Raw genomic sequence first — 20070 nt, forward strand, 5'->3', positions numbered from 1 at the left:
CTCAATTGAACAGAATAAATGTATAAGCACTAAATTGAACAAAATACTATAATTCAGGGACTTCATAGACATTTTGACCAAGTTTTTTGAATGGAGAAAATATTTTGATGAGGCGCCATAAAATAACTAAATAAAAAAAAATTTGGGAGGCCAAGCCCCCCTTGCTGCTGCTCTATACTACGTAGTAATAAAAAAGAAGAAAATTTGAGGGGGGGAGGGGGAGGGGGGGGGGGGCAAGGCCCCCTGGAGCTCTCAGGTGGCTCCGTCCCTGGGTTTATGGTTATCTTTTATACACACTATAATATCCTTAACATATTTTCATATATTTTAATAAATTTTAAAATTAAAATAAATAAATAAGATAACGGTATCATATATAATTACATGATTTTAAAATATTAACTAAAATCTTGAACTTGAGAAACAAAATTATTTTATATGCTAACATAACATAATAAGAATAAAAAAATATATAATTACAAATATATATATATATATATATATATATATATATATATATATATATATATATATATATATATAAATTAACATAACCAATGTTATCTTACATTACCTAAGATTTTGAAGGGAATCACATTCCTTTCAAAATCCTATGTGGAGGGAATGTAACATTCCTTAGGAATGTTAGATTCCCTAAGATAATATGAACCAAACACTAGGGGGCCGTTTGGTTCACGGAATGTTAGATTACCTTAGGGAATGTAAGATTACCTTAGGGAATGTTAGATTGCTGGGAATATTAGATTACTGGGAATGTTAGATTCCTGTGTTTGGTTAAAATTGAGGTATGTAATATAATCATGTTTGGTTTAGGGTTATCTTTTATATATATATATATATATATATATATATATATATATATATATAGTATCCTTAACATATTTTCATATATTTTAATAAATTTAATAATTAAATTAAATAAATAAGATAACGTTATCATGTATAATTACATGATTTTGAAATATTAACTAAAATCTTGAACTTGAAAACAAAATTATTTTATATGCTAACATAACGTAATAAAAAATATAAATATAATTACAGCAATAATAATAATAATAATAATAATAATAATAATAATAATAATAATAATAATAATAATAAGCTAACATAAAATATATATCTTTAAATAATTAGAATTAAAATGACAAAATTCATAAATATGCAAAGTTATCTTACATTACCTAACAAAATGAAGGGAATCACATTCCCTTCAAAATCCTATGTGGAGGGAATGTTACATTCCCTGGGAATGTTATATTCCCTCAGAGAAAATGAACCAAACATAGGAATGTAAGCTCGGGAATGTCACATTCCCTTGGTTATATAATATAACCTGAACCAAACGCCCCCTAGAATGTGAGCTTTTGAATGTCACATTCCTCTGGTTATGTTATATAACCTGAATCAAACGCTCCCTTAAATTTTCTTACTTTTTAAAAATAAAAATGATTAAAATTTTAGTTGTATATATATATATTTTTTAAATCTTGTACCATCTTCTTTAGCTGTAGTTTGTTTTTTAATTTTTTACGGCCGGGTTGAAGGAGATGAAGACAAGAGCCGAGTGAAGGAGATGGTACAATCCATAGTTGAAGAAACGAAAATTAAAAACAAAAAAAATTGGTGCATACAACTATAAAAATTTGTTTGAAGAGACGAAAAGATTTTTGCCTAAAATAGAGTCTAATATGAAAAAGTCATTGGAATGATAAAAATGTCAAAATAATGATAGTTTGGATTGTTATACACACACACACGAGGGACATGGCAGGGAATGGTATCTTGTCGCAGTCCCCATTCCCAACAAGGAATGATTTATCTCCCGTCTCCGTTTCTTGAATTTTGACCAATCTCCATTCATGTTTGGTCGAAAAAATTAACATCCATAATTCTTCTTTCATATAACTCTCCTATCAAACTGTAGACAAAATCATTGTTGCCTCAAATTAAATTAGGTGCCCACGCACAACTCAATTGATCACAAAAGTAAAATTTATCATAAGAGACTAAAACGGTCAGGCTCCTTAGGGGATGTTTGGTTCAGGAGGAAAACATTTTCCTTCAAGTGAAGGAAAATGTTGTTTTTTTGCTATTTGGTTCATGGAATTCATTTTCCATTGGAAAATGAATTCCTCGGATTTGAGGAAAATGGAAGATGGGAAGAAAAAATGATATAGTTTTGATTATTTTACTCATATTTTTTTTTGAATGCTGACTCTATTACAATGTAGTATCTGTTCATAACTACTTTCTCAATCCACTGAAGCACAAAGAGACAATAACGTCTCCCCTGAGATTCGAACTCACAACCTCCCATATGAGAGTCTTTCTTAATTATATTACTCTTATTAATTTGTAAGGGCATATACATCTTTATACTTGTTATTCTTTACAATTCTAAATCTAACCAAATAATGGAATTAGTATTCCTTCCACACTTCCACTTCCTTTAAAATATTTTCGACGAACCACGAGAGGAGCCTGATCTTTTTATCACACGATTAGGTGCCATAGTCCAATAATAGTGACATCACTAACAAACTTTCTAGAATCTTTTTTTTTTTTTTTTTTTTTTTGAAAATCAAAATCACAAAATTTTCATTAAACAGAAGATTTACACAAACTAAACCAGAAAAGCAACGAGGTATAAACTCAAAAAATTCAACCAATTCGTGATTTACATTAGACAATGGCCCTGTTTGGTAAAAAATTGGTCTATAGGCCAATTTTGGTCTATTTGACCACTATTAATTGTTTGATTTAGTTAAAATATCAATATAAATGTTTGGTTAATTAGTTTTTTGCAACTCTAAACGTTGAAATTCAAAAAGTTACTCCAAGCAACTTTTTCAATTAGTTTTTTGAAAAAAAAAATTATACCAAACAGATATCAGCTAACATCTAATTTACCAAACACTTTTCTACAATCAACTAATGTTATCAACTATTTATACTATCTAATTAACACAATCAGCTAACAACTAACAGCTATCAGCTAACAGCCATTTTACCAAAGAGGGCCAATGACTTTTTCTTTTTCTAGAATATGAGCTGGTCGCGTTATATTTTCACCTTGACGCATTGCATCCTGACCACCTTCGCATCCATCTCGAGGATCAATCACCCTTCTAGAATCTTAGGATAAAAACATCCTTGCTTGAGGGAATTGGATGATCGATGACAGGTTTATGTTAATTTTTTAATATTCATTTTTTGTTAATTACATTATTATTATAATTATTATTGTTAGGAGTGAGTTAAACGGGTAACAACTAAGGATGTAAAGAAAATACTGATTGAATTGTAAATTTAATGACGATATGTTAGTAAAATATTTCAATGATAAATTTAATCTCAAGTTAAGTTTGAATAGTAGATATATTAAAGTAAGGAAGGATAGTTTGAAAGGGAGACATTATTAAATTGATAGTGAAATTCTTACAACACATTTAATTGGACAAAAAAGAATGTAGAAACAAATTCTCAAAGTCAAATATTACATAATAAAGAGCAAATTAAAAATAAACTTAAGGATGAAGGCGTATCATATACATAGTACAACTATAATATAATTGAGGCGCAGGTTTTTATCTCTTCTGGAAGTTCAACACCTTGATGGCGTACGCGAAGGTGACGGCGAACATAACCGGGAAAACGACCAGCACGGCGGCCACCACTCCCAGGAAACTATGTTTGAACCCCAAGAAATCATCCAAGAGCTCCTTCACAGTTTGGTCGGCGTCGATGACTCGACTCTCCAGGTCTCCAAATTGCGAGGCAACCAAACCGTACAAAGTCCATGAAACTGGGCATGCCCAGAAATACCATCTCCACCAGATCGGCATCCTCTGTTTATCAAATCACACAAAAACATTATTAAATTTCTGCTTTATTTATTTAGACATATGACCGTTGTCCAAAATTGTATAAGAAAAGAATGTACTTACAGGTCTTGGGATCATGAAGCCGGAGAAGACGTTCCAGATTCCATAGAAGAAAGCAGAGACAATGGAAGCGACGTTTTGGTTGGGGGTGATGGCCACAGACATCATGCCGTAATAAGTGAAGTATAACAAGGTCATATACATGACGAACAAGTACCAGAAGAATTTTCCGGCGTCCCATTCGAATCCGATCATCGCATAAACGATCAAACCGTAAACTGCAGATTGGGCAAACACGTAAGGGATCTCAATCGCCACCTGGGCAAAGGCATATGGTAAGGCAGAAAACATTCCGGCGGCTTTTTCCCGGTAGAACACAGTCCGTTCCACCGACACCACAGGTTGAACAGATGCCGAGTTTTGAACACCCAGGAAAAGAACAGCAGCGTACATGGATCCCATAGCGTTAATCAGATCTTGTCTCTGTTCACTGCAAAATACAATTTATTTAGAATCTTTGGTTAATTTAAGGAAAGTTTAATTGTTTGTTGGGTTGATCGATGAACTTACGTTTTTTTGCCGAGTTTCCAGAAAATGGTGCCGAAGACGAGGGCGATGAAGGTTGTGAAGAAGAATCTAACGGCGGTGTAAGCGGGGTTGCGCCAGTAGGAGAGGCGTTGCTTCCAGAAGCAAGCCAAACATTGGCTGAAGAAACTTTGTGAGAACTTGGTAGGGAAGTACAAGTCTTTGGTACCAGGACGAGGGGTACTTAGTTCAGTAATCAAGGATTTGTTCCTCTTGTAAAGCTCTGAGTTCTTGTAAAGATCGGTGAAATCCACACCCAATGCCAGTTCTTGAGATGAAGTGGTCACTTCCAACATCCAAGTTGCTGGGTTGTAGCCATCCTTGATTTTGGCCACGCCGTTGATAGACTGCATTATTGCATTCAACAACACCACAAATCAGCCTTACTCATGTCATGCACTATGATGAAAATATATAACTATTGGGTGGAGGTCTAAAGGGCCAACCAAGTCCCGCACCACCAGGTGGTCTGGTTAGAGTAATTGTTGGGCGGAGGCCTGAAGGGCCAACCAAATTCAGCACCAGGTGGCTACGATAATTGTTGGGAAGAGGCCTAAAGGGCCAATCAAATTCAGCACCAGGTGGCTACGATAATTGTTGGGAAGAGGCCTAAAGGGCCAACCAAGTTCAGCACCAGGTGGCTACAATAATTGTTGGGTGGAGGCCTAAAGGGCCAACCAAGTCCACCAGGTGGGTATGGTAATTGTTGGGCGGAGGCTGAAGGGCCAACCAAGTACAGCACCACCAGGTGGTTACGATAATTGTTGGGTGGAGACCTAAAAGGCCAACTAAGTCTAGCACCAGATGACTAGGTTAATTGTTGGGCAGAGGGCTGAAGGGCCAACTAAATCCAGCACCAAGTGGCTAGGGTGATTGTTGGGAGAAAGCCTGTCAAGCCAAGTCTAGCACCCGTTTTTTCGAACTGTAGCGCCGACTATTACACAGGTATAAGGAAATAAAGTTGTGCGACAACCTAGTGGTAAGGGATTGATAAGTTTTGGTTTCTTGTAGCTTACCTCAAAGTACTTGATCAAGTGGCAAGAGTGGCGTCCCAATGGCCCAACATAAATCTCTTGTCCTCCTCTTTTCATCAAGAATAACTGCAAATTAAATCACATTTGTTTAATTTCATTCAAAAATGCACTCATGAGCCTGAAGTTTGAAAATACCCAAACATGGACTTGAGTGTTACCTCATCAAAAGCTTCAAAAATGTCAATGCTAGGTTGATGGATGGTGCAGACCACGGTCCTTCCAGTGTCGACGGTGTTCCTGACAGTTCTCATGACAATGGCAGCCGCCCTGGCATCAAGCCCAGAAGTGGGCTCATCCATGAAGATAATAGAGGGGTTTGCCACTAACTCAACTGCAATTGTCAGCCTTTTACGCTGCTCGGTTGAGAGACCATTCACTCCTGGAAGCCCAACCAGAGCTGATTTCAATGGTGTCAGCTCAACTAGTTCCATAACTTCATTCACAAACATCTGCAATTTCAAACATTCATATATCAGTGAATATTTTCGTTTTAGTTGTTATGGATAAAAGGTGTATGATGAATAATAGAGTACTAAACTAACCATTCTGGTTTTGGCATCAACGTTATCAGGCAAACGTAGCCAGGCCGAGTAAACCAGGGATTCGTGAACGGTGACATAAGGGGAGTGGATGTCATTCTGCTCACAATACCCTGAAATCCTGGCAAATGTTTCTTGTTTCTTAGTATAACCGGAAATTTTGATGTCCCCGTCGATGTATCCCCCTGTTTTCCTTCCTGCCAACACGTCCATCAACGTTGTTTTTCCAGCCCCGCTAACACCCATCAAAGCTGTGAGAACCCCAGGCCTGAAGGCTCCACTCACACCCTTCAATAGCACCAACCTATCCTCAGTAGCACCCTGCTCTTTCATTTCCTGCATTTTACACAAAACCATTATTAGTTCGTGTTGGGAGTTTTTGGCGTAGTGTTAAGAGACTTGATTCCTAACAAGTGGTATTAAAGCCAGGTCACGGGCCAGCTACAGCAGTCAAAACTGGCTGAGACTTATTCCTAACAAGTGGTATTAAAGCCAGGTCACGGGCCAGCAACAGCAGTTAAGACTGGCTAGTGCTGAGTGACAGTATAAGGAAATAAAGTTGCGCCTTCAGTACTAGCTATAGCTTTTTGCACAGTATAACGAAATAAACGTACCACTGGCATGTCGACGGAGTAGACAACGTTGTCAAAGGTAAGGGAATGCGGTTCAAATGGAAGAACCATTCCTTTTTGCTTAGGCTCTGCGTTCTCAGAAGTGGCGTTTCCTCCACCTTGCCTCCCGGCATCATTTTCATTTTCGTCATCATCTGGTAGAATAGCTTGGGGCTTCCCATATGCTGCAGAGATTATAGTTTATCGATCAGCCTCCAAACCAAACCGCAATATAACGTTTTCAAGCAAAAACTATTGGGCTACTACTTACGGTTAAGAAATTGGAGGCCTAAAGCATAGCAGATGTTGAAAACAACTGTGAATCCAATGAGTGCTCCAAACCCAATCCAGTACCATTTCGATTCCGCGAAGTATCCTCTAGATTCCACCGCTGCATCTCCAAGAATTTGAATTCGTCCATCGATAGTTATGTTCTGCACAAATATAATGAAACATTACTTGGTTAGATCCCAAAAAACATGATTCCTAAGTTAAGTTTCAAGTCATACAAATAGATAGATATGCTTACTTTATACCAGCTGTGTCCTTTAAATTCATTCACAAGAATAGCATTCTGAGAATACATCAATGGGGATGACCAGTACATCCAAATCCACCATTTCTTCACATCATCTGCAACATTGAAACACAAGAACATCTAAGTAAAGTTCAGAATAACAAGACTGATTTATATATATATATAGAGAAACCAAATCAAGAGTGTGATATATGTATATACTTCGAGCGAGGACAAAGCCACCCAATGCGACTTGGAGAAGCACCGCGAAGGATCCGAATGTCATGGCAACTCCCATGGTTCTACCAACTGATGAAATGAAGCGGAACAAACCCGAAGCCATCTGGTTTACCATGATGAGCAGCAAGTATTGCTTGAACAATCTGCCAACGTTGGGGTCGAAACCGATGACATAGTAAGTGATGAACACCCAAAGAGCGACTTCAACCAATGTGATGGGGACTTTAAGGATCCAGGAAGGGAGAGCATAGGCCCAAGGAGGGAAAAACAGGAGGTCCCTTTGCTTGTAGAACACTGGGAGCTTATAAATGGTCATGGGAACCTCGGACATTCCATTGAACATAATCATAATCACCCCGAAAAACAAAGCACCGCTGTATAACCCTCCATTCACCAAATCGTCTTTCTTCAACTTAGTTCGGAAGAACAACGTCATTGTAATCAAAGCTATGATGACAAGTTGGAAGAATTTGAAGTAGTAAGCGAAGGAGTTTCTCTTCATCAGTAAATACTCTCTTTCAGTGCAGACTTTGAGAAGCTCCCGTTTTCCTATCCCGAACTTCTCAGTGGTTAAGGCGGCGGGGTGGCTTTTGGTCTTGTCAAAGGGGACTGATAGCTCATCTGATAATTTTCTCCCGACATGGAACGACTGGAACGCCTCGGCGAATTCCTTTGATGTTATGAACCTGTAAGGCTCGTCTCTGCGCACCCAGTATTGTTGCTGGTCTTTCTTTGAAGTCACTTCTTGCAGGAAATCTGCGACGCCTTTCCTGTCGGGGCACCTGAACCCCATGGATTCGAAGAAATCGACGATGTGGTCGCGGGGTCCGTTGTAAACGACGTACCCGTCCGACAGGAGAATGATGTCGTCGAAGAGGTTGTAGGTTTCCGGCGCGGGTTGCAGGAGAGAAATGACGGCGGTTCCCTTGAGAATGTGGACGTATTGCCTGAGTGAGTTGATGATGGAATACGTGGTGGAACTGTCCAGTCCGGTGGAGATTTCGTCCATGAAAAGAGCCTTTGCCGGCCCCACGATCATTTCGCCGGTGGTGACACGCTTTTTCTGCCCACCGGATATACCCCTCAGCATTTCATCTCCCACCATTGTATCTGCACATATGTCCAGTCCCAAAATCTGCACAAACAAACAAACAAACTCAATTAGACTATCGGGTCAATAAATAGTCAAGTCCAGTATCATATAACTAATAAAAAGAGCGGAAATTGAGGGTCAAATCCAGCATCAGTTGACAAAGAGATTAGTGGACAAAGGCCGATAAAGAACCAAGTTCAGCATTCTAATTCTAAAAAATGTGTAGCTGTATAAAAAAAAATAGAGTTACATCTTTACTACTAGTTATAGTTTTTGGCCTACTAGTAAGCAGTTTGATGATAATAATAAATGTAATCTAATTATCAGTTTAACTTTTTACTAGTTGAGATGGAGTTGATTAAAGTTTTCCCATTTTGTGTTCTTTTTTTGAAAATCCCATTTTGTGTTCTAATTACATGCATACTCATATATGCTCTCTTCATTATATATCCAAATGCTTACCTTGAGAACATAATCAGTGACCACATTTGCTTCTTGCCCTTCTGTAGCTGCGGCCTGAATTCAGATAAAAAAAAAAAAAAAACTAATGTTACTATTTCCGGGATGGTAACACTCAACAGTACAAATCATTATCTAATTTTAGATAAATTATACATTTATGTTTTATATATATTACATATTCAACCATTATCGTTAAATAACTGGTAATATTCTAATTGTCTTTTTGCAATAATACATCATTAAACAAATGGTGGGAATGAGCATAAGAAAACAAATTTTGTTAATATTGTTTATGTCAAGTCTAATCCTTAGCCGCCGTAAGAGAACAAATATTTATCTTTTTCCACATCACATGGTTGGACGCGTAATTAATTTATCTAAGATAAGAGATATTTTCCTCGCAATTAATGTTATCTGGGACCCACCATGATATTAAATAAATAAGTTAACAATAACATTTTAATTAGTACTAATATTTTTTATTTAATAAAATGAGATTAATCTCTTACCTTCATGAAGACATCAAGATCTGGATCTGGCTTAATGTTAGCAGCCTTTTCTCGGCGTGACAGCTCCGCCAACATTTCTGAAAATTTTCACACCAGTAAAAATTTTGTAATTTAACCAAACAAACAGATTATAATTAAAAATAAAAATAAAAAAAAATTTAGAGAATTGAAACTAACCATAACGGGAGCCGACGCCCTGGCATCTAGCGGAGAACTCCAAGGTTTCCCGGACGGTCATTTCTCCGATGTGCAGATCGTGTTGGCTGATGTAAGAAGCCGTTCTTTGCGGCACAAACTCGTTCATCTTGTGCCCGTTGTACGTCACGTTCCCGCTCACCTTCAGGTCTTTATCAAGTTTTCCGGCCATCGCCAGTAGAAGAGTCGTCTTCCCGGACCCCGGCGGCCCCAACAGCAGTGTCATTCTGCAACATTATCACCCCAAACACCCTCAGATCAAACACTTATTACTAAGCCAAAATATATAACTAATATCGATTATTAGCCAAAGACAGGCTGCTGGACTTGAACGTTGTGACTTTAACATTACTCGACATTATTGAATTTCTGACCATAAAGTAATTTTAAATCAAGTTGAAACTAAAAAATAATCGAAAATAGCAACAAAAATTTTTCAGATATCAAAAGTGGTCGGAACAAGATCAGGTGGTCGGAAATTCCATAATTTCCAGTAGTGTAATAGTGAAAACCAAATAATTACCTGCATGGTTTGACGATCCCACTAACGTCGTTGAGAATGGTGAGTTTTCTTGCCTTGCTTTTGGTTATGTGAAGGGAGGTGAGCAAATCCTTTGGGACACAAATAAAATGGTTTCAGTAAAAACTAACTTTTAACTAACACTTGATTAATTTTTAGTAATTAGTAGTAGCAATTATTAATGAATTAATTACCTCAAAGATATTAGTAAAAGCGTTGATAAACGTGGGCAAAGATCTGCTGCCTACGTAGGCTGTTGCCTCTATATTTAAATGCTCGTATCTCACTTCAATGGATGGCATATCAATCCCAACTCTGTAATAAAAGTAAAAAATTTCATTTTGAATTCAGAGGTAAATTTACTAAATTATAAAACAAATTAAATTAAAGTGGGACTTAATTAATTACCTATCAATTCTGTTCTTGAGTTTAACCAAGAATTTCTCATTATCTTCATCGGCAACCTTAACGAGCCTATCAAGCAAGGCCATTCTCTCCTGGTATCCGAGGTTGTTAATGTCGATCTCGGCGGCGGGTCCGTCAGGGCCGAAGATAAGGCCTTTCCGGAGACGGTCAAAGGTGGGGAGCTTCTCGAGCGCCGCCCATTTGAGGGCCTCTTCGTCGTCCTCATCGCGAGAGGATCTGGAGAAGACTTCGGCCCCAGTGCTCCTCCAGATTGAGTTGCTGTTTGCTCTTAAGCTCCCTCGCAGGCTCCCGCCCAGACTGGCTCGTAAGCTCCCGCCTCGCAGTATTCCCAGATCCGCTGGCTCCATGCCCACACTTTCTTGATCAACAAAATCTTAGCTTTTTAGTTTTCTTGATCGGGTTTTGCCTTTTTCTCTCTCCCAGTGGATTGAAAGAACAAAAGAATGAGAATTGAGAAGCAGAGTGTTTTGACTATGGCGGAGGGGAAAGGGGGGTGTTTATAAAGTATCTGTATTCTGGGAGGCGGCTAAGGATGTTTCAAACAATCAACGTGGAATTTTCCACCATTTTTTATATATTCTAGTATTCAAGCTAGTTTTCCTGCCTATTTTTTGTTGTATTATATATTAATTGTTGCCCATCAATATACATGCCCTTCTAGATGTACTGAATTATGGGAGAAATAGTGAAAATGCCACCCTTGTTTGACCTTCTAGTTGTGCCTAGCTAGCTGCGTAGAACCTGCCTATTTTTTTTTTTAATTTTTTTTAAATACTATTACTAGTTTTATTTATTGTGCACTTGTCAGAAGTTTCACTTCAATCTCTTGATGTTTTTGACCATATTATTTCAAAAATTAGGCCATTATATTGTCCCTAGCTAGCTAAATATCTTGTGAAAACCTATTAATATTAATAAACAGAGAGCAGTATTGGAATATAGATTTTAATGTAACATATAATGCAAATTATGGGAGTTAGTTTTATTTGAAATAGTACACGAATATGTAGTGTAGGATTAAAAGCACTTTTGGCCTTTAGTTATTAATATAATATATTTTTGCTATTAATGCTAGATACTGTATTGGCACATCAACTGTTGTTATATTAATTTCTCATTAGGCCATCCACATTAGGGTTTAATTTCATGGTATAGTTGGTCTATGTAATGAGGGACCAACTTAATAATGATGTAGAGTGATTATGATGATTATTTGTGTATCATGCAGTCTTGCAAAAATATCTTTTAGATACCGATTAATCTGCGTCTAAGTGTTAGGCGCTGGCCGACCACCTTACGTATCACCATAATCGGTATTTAGACAGCTGGCCGGCCACCTTGCGTATTACCATAATCGGTGGTCTAGGTGGCTAGCCGACTAGGCCGCCTAGGCACTGATCACCTAGGCTTCCAAGGCACCAGCTAGATCACCTAGCCGACCGATTAGCTATTGTTTCATTCTTTTTTTTTTTTTTAAATGAGTTATTTTAATCAAAAGGATATCGTTTTGAGCGAAATAATCCTAAATTGTTCAAACTCTAGATTTTTTTTTTATGTTAATATTTAATATTTTAGTATTAAACTATTAACTATTAAAGTACTAAATATATAATTTATAATTATCAAGTCTTAAAAAATTAAAAAATTTTAAACAAATTTTTAAAAAAATTAAAAATAAAATAAGAAATACATGAGCGCCTAGGCGCCGATTAATCGCCATCTAAGCGTCCCCCGAGCGCCTATCGATTTTTTCAACCATGGTATTATGTGCAATAACAATGTCTCAATTCAGCTAATCGGTTCGTAGAATTACAACTTGGACTCCATGTAATTAAATCGTGCTCTCCGGAAAAATTCAAGTTCACTAGTAACCGTAAACAACATTGGGTCATAGCCATGTCACAATTTTTGTAGTTTTCTTCTATTCCCTATTGTAAGGGGAGAATAACTTCTAATCCTAATATGTACTCTTGCTAATTAGTAATTGTGAAGATTTTAAAATTATGGGATTTTAGTTCTAATGTATGATATAAGAAATTACTTCACTTACATAAATGTTAAAGTGTAATTATTCTTTCATTTTTAAAATTTGACTAATTAATCATTAACTAATATAATAAACTCATTAATGCGTATTAGTTAGCCACTTAGCCTAACAAAGTTAATATAAGAACCGTGGAGGGGAGGGGCATTCACGTGACATTATAAATGACATGGATCCATACACCCTATTCAATAATTCTTAATCATAAAAAAGTATATATTATTTTCTGCGTCCGCTAGCCGACGTTTTAATTTGATAAATATATATATTTTGGGTCATGGGGCTGCTTGCCAACTTCTGCCTTGACTCCGTCCAATCATTATTATTTTTATTTTTAAAAATATTTTTTAAATTTCCCATTTTCCTTTTGATCAAGTCAAAAGTATTTCACGTGAAAACCTCTAAACATTTTCATTTTATCTCACTATTACTTACTTGACCAGTTGGCGCATAGTACCATGAGTTTAGGAGAAGGAATTATATTAATTATCTGTGAGTAACATGCACTAAATTCCCTTAAAATAATATATACTTTTTACATCATGGCTAAAAGGGGCTTTGGCGGTCCTGACGGAGGAACAAACCCGGCTGATGGTAGCGGTGTTATACTATATTTGGAGAACCAGAAACTCAGCTGTTTGGAAGGGGTCTATGACGCGGCCTACCCAAATAGCCCGAGCAGCAGCCGCAGCACTTCAAGCATACGGTGCTGCCCAGGATTACCGCACACAGCCCGACGCTGCATCGGTATCCCCAACCGAACCAGGGGGTGGAGGTCTGCGGTGTTACGTGGATGCAGGCTTCCGTCACGGCACGGACGAGGCTACGTACGGCATACTACTTGTAGCGCCGGACGGCTCTTTTGTGGCAGCAAGGAATGGAAAGTTGCCGGTTTGCTTCTCACCACTTATGGCGGAGACACAGACGTACAAGGAAGCATTGTCCTGGCTACTTGAACGGAACAACACATCAGTAAATGTACTCACGGATTGCAAGGAGTTAACTACAATTATCCGGCATCATCACACGCCAATTTATTCGTACGTTGGAGTCACAATTGACCAATGCAGAACACTTATGTCTTTATTTAATCGCATTACTTTAGATTATGTCTCTAGACATGTTAATTTACATACGCATACATTAGCCTCGTTAGCTTTTACACAGGATCAAGCAATGTACTGGGATGCTATCCCACTTGACGTTATTTCGGCTTTGATTCATTAATACAATCGCATGATTGACCTTCAAAAAAAAAATTCTCTTAAAATAAATTTATTTCTTAATATTCATTCATGTCGTATTATTCCATTTTTTTTGGTATTTAATACAAAAGATTTTGCATTTTTAATTCTTCAATTATTTTTACTAGTCATTTTATTATTTTAATACTGAAGTTTATTTAAGAAGTGATTGAAAAATAAATTGATATTTATTTTAATAATGCTTAATTCTTTCTTGAAATTTAGATAAACAAATTTCTATGCATGAGAGCTGGAATCCCTTTAAATATTATCAACAAAGCAAACTTCATTTCTCAGATATCTGACAATGAGGAGCATATATAATATCAAAGGCTTAATAAATTAATTAATCATGAACTCTCTCACATTAGGTATTTTCTTATTAATTGGTTGTACAAATTATCTTACCAATTATATTGTGGATCATGATTCACATTACAAGATAAACCACTAACATACTGTGAGACTGTCTCACGGATCATATCTTTATCCGTGAGACTGGTCGAGTCGAGTCGGATTAACATGCAAATGTCATACTTATGCTCAAATGTAATAATCAAAAATAAAATATTTGCTACTTATAAAAAATAATATAATATTTTTGAAGAAAAATGTAATACTTTTACATTTTAATATAAAAGTATTATATTTTCCCTAATAAGTAATGTTAGCAAGTGTTTGTTACTAGGAAAATATAATACTTTTAAATCAGAATCTAAAATTATTACATTTTTTCATATAAGTAATAAACATTTTATTCCTAATTAGTACGGAGTATTACATTTGTACGTATAAATTTTACATTTTCATCCGAACCCATCTCATACAAATTTTTGCATTACGGTCTCACACAAATTTTTGCTATATATATTTATATTAATAAGTTATTTAATTTTAATGTCATTGATTTACCTACTGCACCGTACCCTAATTTCTAGGAAATTGAAACACGCACTAACCTTGGCCATGGACTCATGGCTCCAGGTTTAAAATCCAACTTAGACTAAGATGAAGTGGTGGACCAATCATATAACAAAAATATGGTAAAATTATAAATTAAAACAACACTTGGGAAAGAATATTATTTTTAGTAACATATATATATTTAATTCCGGAAGTCTCGACGAAGCGACGCCAGCAACGGTGGGCCCGGAAACCAAGAAAACTCAGAATCTTTAACTATAAAATAACGCACTCCTTAGCACTCCATCCAGTTCAATTATTTAAGAATTAAAAATAATTAAGAAAATCACGTGTTGTTTGTGATTTTTCGTCGTTAATTAGATTAGTAAAATGAGAGGAAAAATATATATATATATATATATATAAAAGCAAAAAAGAGAAATTTAAGGACAATATCCAAAAGTCGAAAATGGTGAACTTGTAGAGAACGTAAATTTGACCAGAATATGGTGGTCTTCTTTGACCTGAGATGGACCGTCTAGAAGACGCTGCGCTGTTACTATACGTTGCCCCAACCAACCATATATTACACGCATAATTTAGAGTCAATTCCTCACAGTCAAATGGCATGAAAATGAGAACGTTTAATGTGCATTTATAGGACTTTTTCTAAAATAATAAATTTGTACAGAAGAGTATTTTTGTTTAATATTTTTAAATAAATACATTTAATCATTTATAAAGAAAATTTTATGCATATTCATATTTACTTTTTCACCTATTGAAGCATAAAAAGAGTCAATACCGTCCTCACTAGGGTTCGAACCCATAACCACCCATTTGGGCTAGAAGTGACAAACATAATATAATGAAAATTAAAAGTTTTTAAAATATATGTATACAAGTTATCTTTACTCGCGAAGCACCTTGTGCATAGATGGCACTCGGGTTGGACTCCCATATGTGAGGTTGTCACTACTGGAAATTATTGAATTTTCGACCACCTAAAAGTGATCTTAAATCAAGTTGAAAGCAAAAAGTGGTCGGAAATAGCAACAAAGGTTTTTCCGGATACCAAAAGTGGTCGGACAAGACTTTCGACTTGATTTAAGATCACTTTTAGGTGGTCGGAAATTCCATAATTTCCAGTAGTGTGTGATTTCGAGCCTCGGAGGCGTTATTGGCTCTCTGTATTTCAGTAGGTAATTGAGAAAGTAACTATGAACAAATACTGCATTGTAATAGAGACAGTAGCATTAAAAAAAAAAGTTATCTTTACTCTAACATAATATAACTAGACTAAGTCTTTAATTATATATTTAATTCTCATATACAATGTTGCACCCAAGTTTGAGGTACCTTGTTTACCTTTGACCCATCATCTCAAACTTTTATATATCATACCTGTTGTGTCTTCTATATATATATATATATATATCCATGACATTCTCCACTCATCCCTCTCAAACTCTTGCCTCATTCCTCAGTTTTCGCTTGGTGGAATGTTCTAGCTACTTGTTTTTCATGATCCTAACTGAATTAGGGGGAATCGTATTGAATTAGCTAGGATTCTTGTTGTGTGATTTTGCTTTGTTTGGTCTCTTGTTTCATGAGAGTGAGATTCATTGCTAATTGGCAGTCTAATAGCCACGAGAATGACATTGACACCTTTGTTGCCTCTTCCTTGATCCTTCCTAAGTGTTTACATGATCCAAATCCTAAGACACCCCCATATAGCATCTATGCAAATGTTAGCCTAGTCCAAACTCCTTTATTTACCTTTGCTTATTACTTCAATTCTATTATTCATTGGTTGTTACTTGATTGTTTCAATGACATTTCTCAACCAAATTATTAAAGCTAGACATGTTTTTGCTTTTAGTCAACTTACTATTCGACAATCTTCTAGTCCACTTCTTGAGATTGATATTCGGTGTGAGGATACCCTCTCACACAAATCTTACCTATAAAATCAATTTTCAAGTATATAATCGTTAGATCCTGATCATATGCTTGAAATTTGAGTATCTTTGTTGCTATGAAAGTAAGCCTTGTACACTAGCCACATGTTTACATGCTTGATACCCACTACGAGGCCACAAGGGTATTATGCTGGTGTTCTTGCTTGTGTGATTTCTACTTGAATTACCATGAGAGTGGAGTCCAAGGTGAAATTGTAAGTCCAAATAGTTATGAGAGTAGTATTTAAACATTTTTTTGCATCTCACTTACTCTATACATTGATTTAATCCAATTCCTTAATCCTTAGTTCCCTATTTATCATCTTAACTTGAATCAATCAAGTTCAAGTCCATTTCTTTTTACTGGGACAATGTTATAATATTTTTTAATATTCTACTAAAGTTAGCCCATAATGTACAATAGAGTCCAGCCCAATAATAATTTGTATTGTGATAGGTGATCAATCGTTATACCCTACAACACGGCGCGCGTAGCACTGTGCGCCGCGCGCCTCCCAAAACGACATCGTTTTGGTAGGCGCGATAAGAAGTTGCTATGATTATGTATATTTGTTCACACAATTATGTATATTTGTTCATACAGTTATGTACATTTTTTATACAATTATGTACATTCTTTTTATACAATTATGTACATCCGAATCAGAAAATTTGTGTGTATATATTATGTTAAGAGTTTGATGTGTATTATGTTAAAAGTTTATGTTTATTATGTATTATGTTAGATTATGTGTATTATCTTTAAAAAAGAGTATGTATATTTTGTTATATAATTATGTACATTCACGTATACAATTATGTGTATTCTAGTATAACATTATGTACATTTTTGAACAGAGGTTTTTTTTTAAAGAAAAAATAACTGTCATTCACTGGGGCGGAAAATTTCAAAAAAATAAAATAAAAATTAAAACGACGTCGTTTTGCATCTGGGCGCACAGTGCAACGCGCGCCATGGTGTAGAATATAAATTGCCGATAGGTGATTGCGATTTAGAATTGGACCGGACATGAGGTTCACCAATCGTTATACTGTGCATCCGTATGCACCGTGCATGGTGCATACGGATACAAAAACGACGTCGTTTTGACGTCTAACTTTAAAAAAAAAAAAATCAGAATGGCATAACTACACATCCATAATTTCATAACTATACATCCAGAATTACATAATTACACATCCATAATTTCATAACTATAAATCCAGAATTGCATAACTACACATCCATAACTTCATAACTATACATCCAGAATTGCATAACTATACAACCAGAATTGCATAACTATAAAATCCAGAACTGCATAACTACATCATGCATAATTACACATCCATAATTTCATAACTATAAATCCAGAATTGCATACCTACACATCCTTCATAACTAAAAATTCAAAATGAATGAACTAAAAAAATGAACAACATAATGTTTTTGCTGAGAATTGAAATTTTTTTTTTTTTTTAAAAATATGATGCGCGTTTTGATGCAAAACGACTTCTTTTTTGCATCCATATGCACCATGCATGGTGCATCCGGATGCACAGCATAATTTGCCGATCGAGGTTCACATTCCCTATCTCTGGCTTTCAATAAGGAATTCAAATGATTAATTATCAATACATTAACATTAGTGATTAATCCATTTCATCAGTTATATTAGGACTCTATGTATATGAGTCTGTTTAGAACTTCTTATCCTTGTCACACTGTGACTCTCTACTTCTTATCATTGTCACACTGTGACTCTCTATTCTATATATTCACATCATCTGATCTCATTGTAATCAAGTTCAGAAAATATAATACAATCAGTTCTCATCTGGTATCAGTTAGCTAGGGTTTTTTGATTCATAAAATCAAGAAGATGCAGCGCTGCGATGGCAACCTTAATTACCGTGGAGGTCAGCAACGTGGCTTCGATGATCCGTGTCAAAACTGTAAAGGTTTCGGCCACACAGGAGTCAATTGTTTTTGGCGCTATGATGATCCGTGTCAAATTTGTAAACGTTTTGGTCACACGGGAGCCAATTGTTTTTGGCGCTATGATGATCCGTGTCAAATTTGTAAACGTTTTGGTCACACGGGAGCCAATTGTTTTTGGCGCTATAATGATCCGTGTCAAATTTGCAAAAGTTTCGGTCACACGGGAGTCAACTGTTTTTGGCGATATTCAGGGGCTCCGGATTCTCAGGCTAATTTGGTGTTTCAGAATGGTTTAGTTGCTAAAACCTCGTCAAATTCTCATACTTGGGTTCCGGACACTGGAGCCACAAATCATGCAACTCCAAACATCGCTGCTCTTTCTACATCGGAGAAATACATTGGTAATGACACTTTACGTGTCGGTGACGGTATGGGTTTATCTATTAGTCATGTTGGTCATGCCTCTTTTAATACCCCTTCTAGATCATTTACATTGTCTGATATACTTCACGTTCCGCGTTTGTCTAATTCTTTATTATCTGTTCAGAAGTTTGCATCCGATAATAAAGTCTTTTTTGAGTTTCACCCCTCCTTTTTTGTTGTGAAAGATATCAATACCAAGGAAATACTTCTTCGGGGCAATAGTTCGGGGAGACTATACACACTTTCATTACCTAGTTCGTCTCCGTCAGCGTTTATTTCCGCTCGTGTCTCGGCTTCCACTTGGCACAATCGTCTGGGTCATCCTCATAACCGTGTTCTTAGCCATATACTTCGTTCTTGTTTGGTTAGTAGGTCTCGTGATAATATTCGTTGTCATAATTCTTTATGCAATGCGTGTCAATTAGGCAAATCTTCCCGTTTTCCCCTCCACCGTGTTGCTTCCTCTAGTTCTCAAGTCCTAGATCTTATTTACACAGATATTTGGGGTCATGCGCCCACTTTATCTACTTCTGACTTCCGTTATTTTGTGATCTTTGTGGATGACTATTCCCGTTATACATGGTTCTTCCCTATGAAATTAAAGTCTGATCTTTATGTCATCTTTGATAAATTTCGTACTCTTGTTGAACGGTCCTTTAATTGCAAAATAAAGGTCATTCAGTCTGATTTAGGTGCTGAGTACAAAAAGTTACATTCTTTGTTTGTTCAATTAGGAATTCAACATAGACAATCCTGTGCCTATACACATGAACAGAATGGTCGTGTTGAACGAAAACATCGTCACATTGTTGAAACTGGTCTGGCTCTTCTAGCTCATGCCTCTGTTCCTTTGAAATTTTGGGATTTTGCCTTTGAGACTGCTGTCTATTTAATTAACAGAATGTCATCTTCTG

At 36.2% G+C, this 20070-nt stretch overlaps 1 protein-coding gene across 2 annotated transcripts; it reads right to left on the reverse strand.

The window, feature by feature from the left end:
- Nucleotides 1-3421: 3421 nt before the first annotated feature.
- Nucleotides 3422-11156, reverse strand: LOC109175783 (pleiotropic drug resistance protein 1-like). 2 transcript variants are annotated; one of them, XM_019325137.1, is made up of 16 exons: nucleotides 10622-11156; nucleotides 10408-10528; nucleotides 10217-10305; nucleotides 9676-9920; nucleotides 9499-9575; nucleotides 8990-9043; nucleotides 7417-8569; nucleotides 7195-7310; nucleotides 6949-7108; nucleotides 6681-6862; nucleotides 6070-6402; nucleotides 5686-5976; nucleotides 5510-5593; nucleotides 4479-4840; nucleotides 3972-4398; nucleotides 3422-3872 (listed from the first exon to the last, which is right to left on the reverse strand). In XM_019325137.1, exons 1-16 carry the CDS (start codon nucleotides 10984-10986, stop codon nucleotides 3612-3614), a joined length of 4320 nt encoding a protein of 1439 aa, XP_019180682.1. In that variant the 5' UTR covers nucleotides 10987-11156; the 3' UTR covers nucleotides 3422-3611. The 2 variants fall into 2 exon arrangements, with proteins under 2 accessions (XP_019180682.1, XP_019180683.1); XM_019325138.1 differs by having other exon boundaries at nucleotides 6949-7111; nucleotides 7207-7310; nucleotides 10622-11155.
- Between the last annotated feature and the right edge of the window lie 8914 nt (nucleotides 11157-20070).

Source organism: Ipomoea nil, unplaced genomic scaffold (genome assembly GCF_001879475.1).
Source record: "Ipomoea nil cultivar Tokyo-kokei standard unplaced genomic scaffold, Asagao_1.1 scaffold0688, whole genome shotgun sequence".
In the NCBI taxonomy this organism is placed as follows: domain Eukaryota; kingdom Viridiplantae; phylum Streptophyta; class Magnoliopsida; order Solanales; family Convolvulaceae; genus Ipomoea; species Ipomoea nil.

Bases quoted from the DNA above. Each gene is read 5' to 3' on its own strand.
- LOC109175783 (XM_019325137.1), bottom strand. From the start codon at position 10,986: ATGGAGCCAGCGGATCTGGGAATACTGCGAGGCGGGAGCTTACGAGCC. The intron at 9,044-9,498 runs GTAAGAGATTAA...ATCTGAATTCAG, and splicing joins ATCTTGATGTCTTCATGAAG to GCCGCAGCTACAGAAGGGCA. The intron at 6,863-6,948 runs GTAAGTAGTAGC...TAATCTCTGCAG, and splicing joins AGGCCTCCAATTTCTTAACC to CATATGGGAAGCCCCAAGCT.